The following is a 12209-nucleotide window of genomic DNA, read 5'->3' on the forward strand; positions in this document are numbered from 1 at the left end:
TCGCCCCATCCTTGCTTGTGAATGACTGAGCATGTTTGGGGAGGCTCCTTTTATACTCAATCATGGTACCCAATTAGCCTGATCACATGTGGGATGTTCCAAATAGGTGTTTGATGAGCTTTTCTCAGCTTTCTCTGTATTTTTTGCCATCTTTCCCAACTTCTACTGGAAGAGTTGTAGCCATGAAATTCGAAGTTAATTATTATTAGCCCCAAAACAATTAAGTTTATCAGTTTGAACATTAAATATGTTCTCTTTCTAGTGTATTCAATTGAAGAGGGGTTGAGAAGGATTTTCAAATCGTTGTATTTTGGTTTTCTTTACATTTTACACAATTTCCCAACTTCAACCGAATCCAGTTTGTAGATGTGTGTGACATTCAACTGCAGTTTGCTGAGAAACTGTCAAAACAGCACATAGCAAAACATTCTTTTTTATGAAAATATGCATGCGTGTGGCGGCTCGGTGGCGCACTGGGTAGCACGTCCGCCTCACAGTTAGGAGGGTGCGGGTTTGATTCCACCTCCGGCCCTCCCTGTGCGGAGTTTGCATGTTCTCCCCGAGCCTGCGTGGGTTTTCTCCGGGCACTCCGGTTTTCTCCCACATCCCAAAAACATGCTTGGTAGGCCGATTGATCACTCCAAATTGTCCCTAGGTATGAGTGCGAGTGCGAATGGTTGTTTGTCTCTGTGTGCCCTACGATTAGCTGGCAACCGGTTCAGGGTGTCCCCCGCCTACTGCCCGATGACGGCTGGGATAGGCTCCAGCACGCCCGCGACCCCCGTGGGGACTAAGCGGTTCAGAAAATGGATGGATGGATGCATGCGTGTATAGAACATGTAAACGTGAAACACTAAAATGAAAAATTATTCATTCTTATCCTGTTCTGAACTAGTGTACCTATATTTCCAGTAAAATGTACTGCACGTTCAACATCACATCCCGGAGGGATTAAAAGAGAGAACAAAATGTTATTGTCAGGATAAGACACGCCGTTGATGCTACCCTGCATCTGCATCACCCTGCGTCTGCACCACCTGTTGCGTTGCAGCAGTTGGAGCCATGCAGAGCGAAAACACAGCGCTGACTTCATCTGTTTATTATGATGTGCAGCGCTCGTTTGTTTGCAAGTGGACGCTGAGCAGAGCCAAGTTTCCACTAAGGAACAAGCTTGGAGTCTGACGCAGAAGAAAAGGAGGTTCCCAGCAATGTCTGCAGACGTTGTGTTCACTTGCGCTCATTGTTTTCGTTCCTACCTTTAAATAGAATCATTCCAAACCAAAACCGTGACTGAAAGTTGACCAGATGCACAAACATTAGAAACAGTGAATCGATGTTTCCCAACATAATTGACGTAGCAAAACTTACAGATTGTTTTTGTCTAATGTGGAAGCTGCGAGACCTCAGTCTCCTTTTGGAGAACTTCGGCTCAGTTCAAATAAAAGGTATTGAGACGTTGATCCCTCGTCTCATTTCCATCTTTTGACGTCAAAGGCCAAATGTTTTTCCTCCAGAACCAAAATGTGGACATTGGCCTCATTGTTCTGACACTTGTACACAAAAATGTGTGCTGCAGCTATTAGATGTGCTTTATGTGAATTCCTCATCAGTTGCCACCAAACCAGATTCTGCAATTTTTGGCACACCGACGGGATTCTGTTGCCAGTATTCTACTTTCACTGCAATTACCGCCTTTGTAACATTCGTACAGCGTGCTCCAAATGACTAAGCACGCACTCTTTTGATTAGTCTTCCAAAGTAGGCAGTGCCATTTAATGTGAACATCCTTTTATGGTCATCAATTATCAAAATGAGTCACGCGTGAGCATCAACGAGAAGCTCGGCAGTGTTATTTGGCCTTTCATGGACACAGCAGCTAATGCTAAAGCTAAAGCTTCAATCGCAATTGATGTTGTGTGTGTTGGCGCAGTTCCACATGTCTGAATTGCAGGTCGTACGGTACCAGTTGACTTATGATTCGCCCTGAACTTGAAGCCGGGAGAAAAGCCACGCAAGCAGGGGCAGACTCCACACAGGAAAACGGAAGATCAGATTTTGCAAAGCAGCGAGAGAGGCCCAATGTCTAAGAAGATTATCAACTAGGAACCGCTCCCACTCAACAGCGGCTGACGAATAGAGTGAGGTAGATTGTAGCAAGGCTCATTTATCTACCCTAAACTTGTAACCTTCCAAGAACTTTGGCACCTCACAAGTACAACCGATGGTATACAAGACACTCATCCAAATGTCGTTCGACAGGCAGAATTGATACTTGAACGCATGCCTTGCATTGCTTTGAGATGATCCAGGTTGCTGCGGACGGATGTGGGATGGCTTTCGGGTCTCAGGTGCTTTGACAACCGGACCGAGGCCATCCATCCGCTGCGGGGGCTTCACAGTTAGTTTGCTTTTGTAATGAATGTCATTTTAGAAGCCATTGCATTTTTGTATACTTATACTAGATAAGTATTATTTCACCGTGAGGATCAAAATGATTGAAACCGAGATTAGGAGTTGGAGTAGTTGAAAACAATATTTCTCGGACGAGTAAACGAAGCTCATTATTTGTATGGTATAGAATGTTGGCTATTGCGCAATCAGCACATATCTTCAGCAAAATGCCTTGAGGGAACATTGTCTGAATGACTCTCAAGGGTGTCTCGCTCGAATGGTGTCATGAACTTCCTGCAGCTACTGTTTACAGAGACGGGTTGCCAGGGCAACCTTTCAAACTCACGTTTACACCGAATAGCAATTTAGAGCCTATGAAGTAAATGCACGTTTAGGAATATGGATGAAAGCCAAATAATAAAAACGGAAGCATGATTCAACTGCAAGAGGTGGTGCACACACCTTGCCCATATTTCCATGCCAGGCTCATTGTCAGCTTCTGATCTATGAGATGCCAGTAGAAAAAACAATTTGCCCTTTGCTGCACATACCAGAAACAGCCGCTGACTGATGAGCTAAGCACGTTCTGCTATGATGACGAAATCTAATGATTTCATTTTTGGCTTGCGCAACCTTGACCTGACTTGACCTATGCGGACAGCCCGGCCTGACTTCCGCCGTCCTGACAATGCGAATGCTCATCTGTCTCTACATCGTGAAAGGCTGACGACCGCTCCAGGGTGTAGTCATGCCGAAATGTCCAGCGGCGTGTCATCCTGAACAGAACAAGCAATTAGAGACCATGGATTTGAATATTATGATTCACAATTGGCTGAGCAACAAAAATTACTTTTCCCAGCCAGGGACGGCTGCAGATTATTTCTGTCCCGGCGCTTCAGGGGGCTTGACCGATGCACGGTGTATTGGCTGAGATAATAATGAACATGTATATTTTGGAATATCAAATCAAATGCTGGAGGGATGTAACTGTGGCCGTGCAGATTACTGACAGGGCTGTAGTCCCGCCCTCTAGCACCATCCCTGGGCCCAGTACAGTAATAATGGACATTTATGGACAACTATGAGTATTCCAATGCTTCACTGTACTATTTTAGTTGGATGTTTTTCTGCACGGTTAAAAATAAATCTTACTAAATAAGAAAAATGGAATATAAAGTTTTGCTAGCAACTATCCAACATGACATGGCTTTAAACATGTGACACATGCACTGAATGGGCACACCCAGGAATTATTTTGCAGTGTTGGCATTAATTGACACATTTAATTAGAATTGTGTCCTCGCCCTGTTTGGGCCGCGGGAGTGTCGCAAGGTACACACATCCATGGCAATAATAAATAATAGCAGACAAACAAAAGGTTTAACATGATTGACTTCATTTTGATGAAGATGGCAATTGAAATAATTTAATCATTTCATCTATTTGTAATCATTAACATAAAAAAAAGCACTTCAACAACAGCAACGCGCTACGTTATTGTGTGAATTAACAATAAATAACATCATGTTTAACTTATACCTAAAATACTTTATATTTTAAATTGTAAGCATTTCAACATCATGCTTTGAACTGGGTGTAGATTTTTAAGAGTGCAACATGCAATGTCCATACATGAAATCAAGCATTGACATTTCTGTGCTGCAAAAGGGAACGGTCGACTTCTATTATGGCCGGTCGTCACGTAGAGGAAAGTCACTCATAAAAAAAGAAAAAAAAAATTCGGATGCCACTCAAAAGTCAGTTAAAGTGTCACAGAAATGGAGACGTGCAACAATTGCATAGTCTGACTTAAACTACATAAGTGCAAAAGGACAAACTGGGCAGATGTTGATGGACCTCAAAATAAGGACATACGTGAGTTATTTATGAGTATGTCTTTTGAAGAATACGTCTTAACCATAATGGGTAGAGATGGAGAAACAAATTCTCAACTTTGCATCATGAGCCAGTTTTTTTTTTACTCCTCTAGATGGCACTGTTGGATGACCTCAAAGGCTTTAGGAAAAGTCAGTATACTTTCATCCCAATGTAGAACAGACAGTATCACTTAAAGACTGATTCATGAGGCAAATTTGAAGCTTAACGTTGCCTTCACTCCCCATCGGAGCTGTAATGTTTGGTGAATCGCAACAATGGCCTGCCTCCCATTGTCAATGAATGTATGAATAAACACTTGAAAAATGATGGTAGCACAGTATCACCATCTTCCAAAACGCATATATTGAAGTTAGTGTGATTCTTATGTTGCAATCTTTATCGTTTATCACAAAGGAAGCAACTCTACAAAGACGGGCTGTTGAGGTCTGGTCAGTTGTATTCGCGTGCGTGCGTGTGCATGTGCTGTCAGCTAATTGATCAGAGCAGGTGTCAGTCGTTCAGAGTTTCTATGTTTGCCAAAAGCTGCAACAACTCAGTTGCATCCCATCATTTTAATTTTCTTCAGGAGTGGTGGTGGGTTTTCTTGAGTCCTTTCACATTTGACAGGTGCACAGTGCTCAGTGTGGAAATCCAAAGTGGAAGGCCCGGTGACGACTTCTTGGCCTTTTCCGTTTTTGTCTTATTGACCATTCGACAAAACCAATCCTCCCTGCTGAAGAGGGTCCTGCTTTCCAGTCATGAGTTGGATGTCCGTTGGCGCGCTTTCGCTTTCATCCTTTTGTGGCGTCGGCCGAAAGGTTTTCCAGCAGAGTTCTGTAAATGTCCGAGCGCAGGAACCGCGGGTATGAGTCTCTTTCCATCAGCCCGTAAACCATCTTCTGAGCATCATCAAAACAGTGCACGGTGGCGCTTTTGACGCTTCGTTTGATCTGCTCTCGAGTGTGATAATCAATGTTGATCTGGAACGAGGCAGATGAGGGGTAAGTTAGCAAGCGCGTAGCCGTCTCGTGTTAGCAAGTGTGGATGAGACTTGTCAGGAAAGTTTCAGGACTACTGTCACAAAAGATGTATTTCAAATACAAACTACACATGGATGTTTGAAATTACCTCTTTGGGAGATTCCGCTTTGATAAATTGTTCATAAATTTTCTTGGCTTTGGACGCCATTCGAAATGACGACTTAATCTTCTTGTAGTCCTCACAGGTGAGCCAGAACTCGATATTCTCATCGCTGTATTCAGATTTCAAAAAGTTGCGAAACGCCGCTAATCCGTCTGGGGGGGCCCATGAAAAACACACAGCGGACCCAAATGACATTTCGCTTCACGTTATCTAAAAAATCTGGCTATTTTCCCCGACTTACATTTGGAATCCAGAAGGCGTTCCAAAGACTGGGACCATTGCTGGGTATCTTCTAAAGTCAGCCTGCTGAGAGAGAAGACAAATTCTGTTACGCAAGCAGATTCAAAAACAACACATGCTCCCAAATTTGGGGGCAAATCAAGAACCGGAGCCACCGACATGTTGGTGATGCGACATGTCGCTGAGCCCGCTGTGCCAAAGCAAACATGGCCTGAATCCTTCCATAGGACCATAGATGGAAATGAAAAGAGCAGGCCAGCTATTTTCAAACTGAAATCTGCAAAACACTCAATAAGTCTCCTTACCTCTCAGAACCGGATGAGTGCGAGAACATGCACTGGAGTCGGCACATGAAGTTCTTTCCGCTGTGCGGATAGAAGAACAACATCAAGACAAGATTGACTGGAGTCAAATTCATTTCAAGTCAATCTGCCCAAGAATGTCAGGCATGTTGTTATAAGAATGAAAATCAGGATTTATTTTCAGGCGCGAGGTCTCCTTGCTGACGCTGGACAAAAAGTCAACGAGGTCAACATGTCAAATGACGATTGTTTGTTTGACTCACATGTTCTTGTTGCGCTTCCTGTCATCTCTGTCCATGATGAAGTGGTGCTGTGCAGATGCTTGGACAATTAGGCTTGGCATTGTTTTGTTAAGTCCAACTTCTCCGGCTCCCGGTCCGGGTCATGCCGCGGCTGAGAAACACTTGCCCGAGCCTGAGCCGGCTGCTTTTTATATCGAGGTCTCCTGCTGCTGTGGGCAGGGGCTTCTGGGATACATCAGCAGCCTGAAGAGGAAGCGTCCTTTCCTCCTCCTCCCCCTTCTGGCTCGCAAAGAACAGCAAGTCGCACTTGACTGTGTTGCTTCCTCCTCTTGATGTTGGACTCGCTTGCAGCGTATGCCTTCTTATTCTTTTATTATCTATCTTTTCTCACCACTACCCCTGCCATCCCTTTCCCGACAGGACAAACTGTGTTGACATTCTTTTTAGTCTGTACAATAGATGCAAATTACCAAAACGGTGACTGCGATAGGCAAATTGTGACCTTCGCGGGCCGCCGCCGGCTTTTGCTGTTATTCCTCGTAGAAGGCATGTTACGCCCCTCTCTTTGGCGTTCTTTTCACCTCCGGTTGCCTAAAACTGACCATTAGTTCAAATGAAAAGGAGAAGTCCCAAAACAGAAGAACACTTGAATGCAACACTGATGTTAAGCAACACCCAAGAAAGTTCGTCTATGACATCATGACGATTTAATCATGAAAAGGCAAACTGTAGTGTGGACAGAACATTGTTTGTTTTGCTTAATTTGTCTGGATTGACATAAGAGTGGAAGACGTGTATTTGCATTCATCTGGTCGGTGGCCATTTTGGAGGTATCTGACAACGGTTCACACGTAGAGGTGGAGACAGATTTGTGAGCGAAAAACGGGTAACGCAATGGAAAAGATTTGGGGAGGTGATTAAAACTTCCAGCAGCACAAGACGGAAAAACGTGTGAAATCCATCCTTTGTCCAGGCTGGCTGCTCCCAAATCTGGCCCACAGCTCAGCTCTGCCTCTCTCACGTGGGGCTCCTTCCTTTTGCCCAAACACGGTGATAAGAACTCAGGCGTTACCAACTGACAACCGACACTCCAAACTAAAAAGTTGTTCCTTCATGCGCAGCGCCAATTCGTTCCTGTCTCTTTAAATGTGATGTTCTTGTGCGTGAAGTGGACTTTTGCACTTGAGACGCTGATGAAGTTCCCCAATTAGGCACCATTGACGGAACTCACTTCCTTTTTGCTGCCATGGTAACCACTGGGGTGGCGAGAAAAGAGACAGATTGTGTGTGAGGAAGATGGTGCAATGTCATGTGGGAGACTTGAGACCTTTGCCATTTATCAGGAACAACCCAACGCCTTCGCTGTCATAACCGAATTTACCGTCCTCAAAATTTTCGTGCTCATCCACAGTCGGAGTTATATAAATTGCTGTGACGTTGTGTGTTTATTTTAAACGTCACAGTATTGTCAATCAGTGTGTTGACAGCAGCTAATGCAACTAGTGTTAGCTTGCTAATAACCCCGCTATATTGAATTTGTTGATGTCATCATAAGAAAAAGTGTCGCTACTAATTTCCCTCGTAGGCCGCACGCACGCCAGTTCACAGCCAAGGATGTTCTTTTGTGAGGCAATCCAAGGCAATCAAGAGAGTGAACAACATCTTTTATTCCAGTTTAAATGTGATTTTAAATTGTAAACACACAGGTTTTAGTCACGGCCCGAGCGTGCACTCGCATTATTCTCCCGTCGGAGTGCGATGAGATGATTCCCCTAACAAGGCAGTGGATTCCAGCTGATCTGTTCCGCATCAGGTGGTCTGATGACTCCAGCGGTGTCGTTTTAAGGCCCCGAGGTATTATTAGCTGCCTCCCGACTCCTTTTTAAGGCACAATTTTGTTGAATGAGGCCGTTTGGAGAGCAGAGGAGGATGAAGGCTTACTGCGGGGGTTACCTTTTTCCACTTTCCTCCACGCGCTCCCTGGTGTGCGGCGCGAACTCGGCTTCTAATTAGAGGACATATCAGACATGGGACGGGCTAAAAACAGGCGATCCTTGCCGGCTGACATGTAGAAACTCTTCTCCACTGACTAATGCCCATCAGTATGCTTCCACTTAGTCAGTCGGGAAGATAAATATAGTGCTGCTTCAAAACTGTTAAATGCTGTCGTCATGTCGAGTGGATGGATAAAATTTACACACCCCTGTTGAAACGCCTTTTTTGGGGATGTTGGCCCAAATAATGTGAACCATATGAATCCTTTCAGATCCGTCATGACGACTAAAATAATGTGCACAATGATCACGCCTTTTTGACAAGATTGACATTTCTTTCACTTACTGTCAACTTTTATTCACTTGCCAGATTCCCTTCATATTTAGCTCCATCAGGAGTTCAGCTCTGTTGTTTATTCTGCACATACAGCAATGTCTCCCAACATAATTGGACTGAAAAACACTTTTTTTTTCGACTTAGCGGAGTCAACCTACTATTGACTGACTTCTACCTCTCTCTTTCACCAGCCCACAAAGCAAATCAACAAAATTCCAACTTTACTTTCTTTGGTCCGAGTCTAAATGTACCACCTGCTCCTGGATTTCTGCTTCAGTCTCAGGTAAACCTCAGACTGCAGGAATCTCGGGCAGGAGTCTCTCTCCATGAGAAGGTAAACATGCTTCTGGGCCTCGTCGAAGCATGTTGGACTGGGCCGGTCCAAGGTTTCCTTGATCTTTTCGCGAATGTGTTGGTCCACATTGATCTGAAAGGGACGAGGATTAAGTATGGAACATGTCGTCTTCCGACGACCAATGTGGGTGACCGACGCACCTCTTTACAGGCTGTAGGCTGGATGAACTCCTGGTAAATCCCTCTGGCTTTCCACCGGAGGTTGTCTTGGGAGGCATTTGCCCGAAAGTTCTCGCATGTTAGCCAGAACTCGATGTTTTCATCACTGAACTCAGATTGCAGATAGGAGTGGAAGGCTGCTAAGTACACTGTGGCCAAAGAAAGAATACAAAAGGACAGAAAAAGTGGGTAAGGAAATACAAAAACAAGCACATCCCCTCGAACGATACCTTTATTCTGGAGTAAGTCTTCAAGATTCGGATGGCATTTGATGTCATTCAGTGGGCTGTAAACAAAAACAACAACACAAAAAGGAGTCCACAAATATTTTTGTTTTGATTCTAAGGCTTGTCGTGACGTCGTTTAACCTTCGCAAAGCGTTCTCAATCACACAGTTGCCGCCTTACCTTCTGGTCCGTTTGACATGTTTGATCAGATCCGTTATCTTAAAGAGACCAAGCTTGGAAAAAAACGGATTTGTGAATTGTGACATTTCTGCCCGATCAAGTTCCGGTATTCAGACGCAGACTGTTCCCGTGTTTGCCTTTAAGCTAACACGAAAGGTGGGACAGCAGGAAGAAGGTGTGACGGCGCTTACGTGAAGGGCTTGCTCGCACATGCTTGGACGTGCCTGCAGAGAAGCGGCCGTCGACGGGCAGACTCTCACGGTCGGTAATCTTTGACTCATAGCCGTAAATTCCAGTTTTGTTGGTATCTTCATTCATGTTGTGGATGCGTGGGGGCTTCTCCGAGAAGACACTCTCGATTGCTCAGCACCCACTTAAATGCCACGGAAGACACACAAAGCAGCCATACTTCCATTTTGAGTCATCATTGAATCTGCATGCATTCTGAAATCCCCCCAACCGGTTACTGAAGTATCAATGTATGGCTATTTTGGGGTAGGCGGGACCCTGAGTAGTAATTAGAACTTCTCACAGGTAGGAAGCTACAATAAATGGATTGATTTCAACATTCTATTTTTCTTTCATCAATGAAAGTTGGTAGAGATAGTGGGGTGAAACCTTCACCTTACCCTCATTTTGTTTGCCACAGACATTTTGGCATGCTAAAAAGGTCAATGTGTGAGCTGATTATTTTGAATTTGTTTTGTTGAAGGTGCCGTGGAGAATGAATTTTGCTGTCTCATAATGAAGTATGTTGAGTTATACTCTCAATGACATATTGTTTCTATTCTGTTGTATTGATTGATTTCTTGGTATGACAGCAAATGTTGATTGATCGTCTAAGTCACAGATGTCAAACTCAAGGCCCAGGGGCCAGACACATCATTTTATGTGGCTCGCGAAGACAAATTGTGCATCAAATTCGGGTCATAACTAGAGTTGCAAATTGTCTTCACTTTTAGTAATATCTTTTTTTTTTAAATATTTGACCAGTTTTTACTCGTCTGATTTGAAAACAAGTTATTTGTCAGTTTGTTATGTAGCTTTTACTGTATATAACACAGGTGTCAAACTCAAGGCCTGGGGGCCAGATACGGCCCACCACATCATTTTGTGTGGCCCGCAAAGACAAATTGTGCATCCAATTCGTGTGTCATTACTAGAATTGCAAATTGTCTTCACTTTTAATAATATCTTAAATATTTGACCAGTTTTTACTCGTCTGATTTGAAAACGAGTTATTTGTCAGTTTGTTTTGTAGCTTTTACTGTATATAATATGAGGTGCTCATACATCTATTCGGGTTGACAGTCATAATGGCCCTCCGAAAGAAACTATGACTACAATGCGGCCCGCGAAAAAAAAAAAGTTTGACACCCCTGGTATATAATATGAGGTGCTCATACATTTATTTGGGTTGACAGTCATAATGGCCCTCCGAAAGGAGCTATGACTACAATGCGGCCCAGGAAAATAATGAGTTTGACACCCTTGGTCTAGGTATAAACACCTGTTAATTAAGTGGGCGTGGTTAAAAAACAGCCCTCTGCACACAGTAGCAGCAACAGAGCTGAGGGGTATTCCATAAAGCGGGTTATGTGAAAACTCTGAGTAAGTTAACCCTGAGATGAGGGAATCTCTGAGTTATCCATTCCAGAAAGAGAGGTAAATTAAACTCTGGGTCAGTTACTGCGGTAATTTGCTCTGTGAATGTAACCTGCTCGCTGGCAGGCTAACGATAAGAGACCCAGAGTTTCTACCTGTCTCCTCCCACACAAAGACAGCAGTTAATCATGGATTGGCCGTTCATTCAAAATCCGTTCGACATCGAAGCCGTAGTAATTCGAAACGCCTTACGTCGCGAGAGAATCTTCCGACACAAATTAGATGTTTTATCATTTCTATAAGAATATCTTTTTGAACGCTACTGATTTCTTTGAACAGTATAATTTATCTCAATAACCTTCTGGTATGGCTGATGGTGTAGTGGTACACTTGCCTGTCTTGTGTGCAGGCACCACAAATTCAATTCACACATTTGACAATGTGCATGTGTGTGAGTGTGACTTTAAAAAAAAAAAAATAATAATAAATAAATAAATAAATAAATAAATAAATAAATAAATAAATATATTTCCATATATTTCCAGCCTCACGCACCGCGGATGAGCACTCACGTCAGAGCAAACTTTATGCATAGCACTATGTTTCTTTTTTCAAATGCCGTTTTCTTTATAATATCGGGGAGGCAGAGCATTACTTTTATCTGTTGGCTGAGCAGAACTCAATGTTTGTTTTAAAATAGAATTTTAATGAATATTGGTGTAGGCTACAGCGTCACATTTTAAATGACTACCATAGGTATAAAACATAAATGCGTATTGTGTCAAGTGTTAATCCACGAAGTGTAGAATTAACTGAGGAAATTATGAAATTGTTATTATTAAATTATTTCAAGTAACCACTGAATTAACAGAGAGGAAATTATTAAATTGTTATAATTAAATTATTCTAAGTAGCCAGTGAATTAATATTTTAGTTTAAATTAATATTGACTTTGTTTAATAGTCTAAGTCCATTTAAAATATTTAAATTAAAATGAGGTACAATCACACCCTAGCAAAACATTACATACCTTTTTGACTAATGTTTTTATGTTTCATTTTGAGCCACTTCCATGTCCCTTTTTCTCCTGTTGGATTGCACCTAACTGAAAATCTGATTTCATTTGCTACTTAAATTCATAACTATACGCTATGCTA

General features: G+C 42.9%; 2 protein-coding genes across 2 annotated transcripts; both read right to left on the reverse strand.

The window, feature by feature from the left end:
* Positions 1-3765: 3765 nt before the first annotated feature.
* Positions 3766-6598, reverse strand: LOC125972481 (regulator of G-protein signaling 21-like). The gene is made up of 5 exons (XM_049726192.1): positions 6218-6598; positions 5958-6017; positions 5654-5718; positions 5398-5564; positions 3766-5249 (listed from the first exon to the last, which is right to left on the reverse strand). Exons 1-5 carry the CDS (start codon positions 6295-6297, stop codon positions 5061-5063), a joined length of 561 nt encoding a protein of 186 aa, XP_049582149.1. The 5' UTR covers positions 6298-6598; the 3' UTR covers positions 3766-5060.
* Positions 6599-7843: 1245 nt separating this feature from the next.
* Positions 7844-9619, reverse strand: LOC125971846 (regulator of G-protein signaling 21). The gene is made up of 6 exons (XM_049724901.2): positions 9448-9619; positions 9271-9326; positions 9023-9189; positions 8782-8954; positions 8150-8201; positions 7844-8074 (listed from the first exon to the last, which is right to left on the reverse strand). The coding sequence occupies exons 1-6, from the start codon at positions 9531-9533 to the stop codon at positions 8057-8059; spliced, it is 552 nt and encodes a 183-aa protein (XP_049580858.1). The 5' UTR covers positions 9534-9619; the 3' UTR covers positions 7844-8056.
* Positions 9620-12209: the final 2590 nt, after the last annotated feature.

Source organism: Syngnathus scovelli, chromosome 10 (genome assembly GCF_024217435.2).
Source record: "Syngnathus scovelli strain Florida chromosome 10, RoL_Ssco_1.2, whole genome shotgun sequence".
Taxonomy (NCBI): Eukaryota; Metazoa; Chordata; class Actinopteri; order Syngnathiformes; family Syngnathidae; genus Syngnathus; species Syngnathus scovelli.

Excerpts from the sequence above, each read along its gene's own strand:
- LOC125972481 (XM_049726192.1), bottom strand. The coding sequence starts at position 6,297 with ATGCCAAGCCTAATTGTCCAAGCATCTGCACAGCACCACTTCATCATG. Across the intron at positions 5,719-5,957 it reads CACTCATCCGGTTCTGAGAG|CAGGCTGACTTTAGAAGATA; the intron begins GTAAGGAGACTT and ends CTTCTCTCTCAG. Across the intron at positions 5,250-5,397 it reads AAGCGGAATCTCCCAAAGAG|ATCAACATTGATTATCACAC; the intron begins GTAATTTCAAAC and ends GCCTCGTTCCAG.
- LOC125971846 (XM_049724901.2), bottom strand. The coding sequence starts at position 9,533 with ATGTCACAATTCACAAATCCGTTTTTTTCCAAGCTTGGTCTCTTTAAG. Across the intron at positions 9,327-9,447 it reads CATGTCAAACGGACCAGAAG|CCCACTGAATGACATCAAAT; the intron begins GTAAGGCGGCAA and ends TTTTGTTTACAG. Across the intron at positions 8,955-9,022 it reads AGCCTACAGCCTGTAAAGAG|ATCAATGTGGACCAACACAT; the intron begins GTGCGTCGGTCA and ends CGTCCCTTTCAG.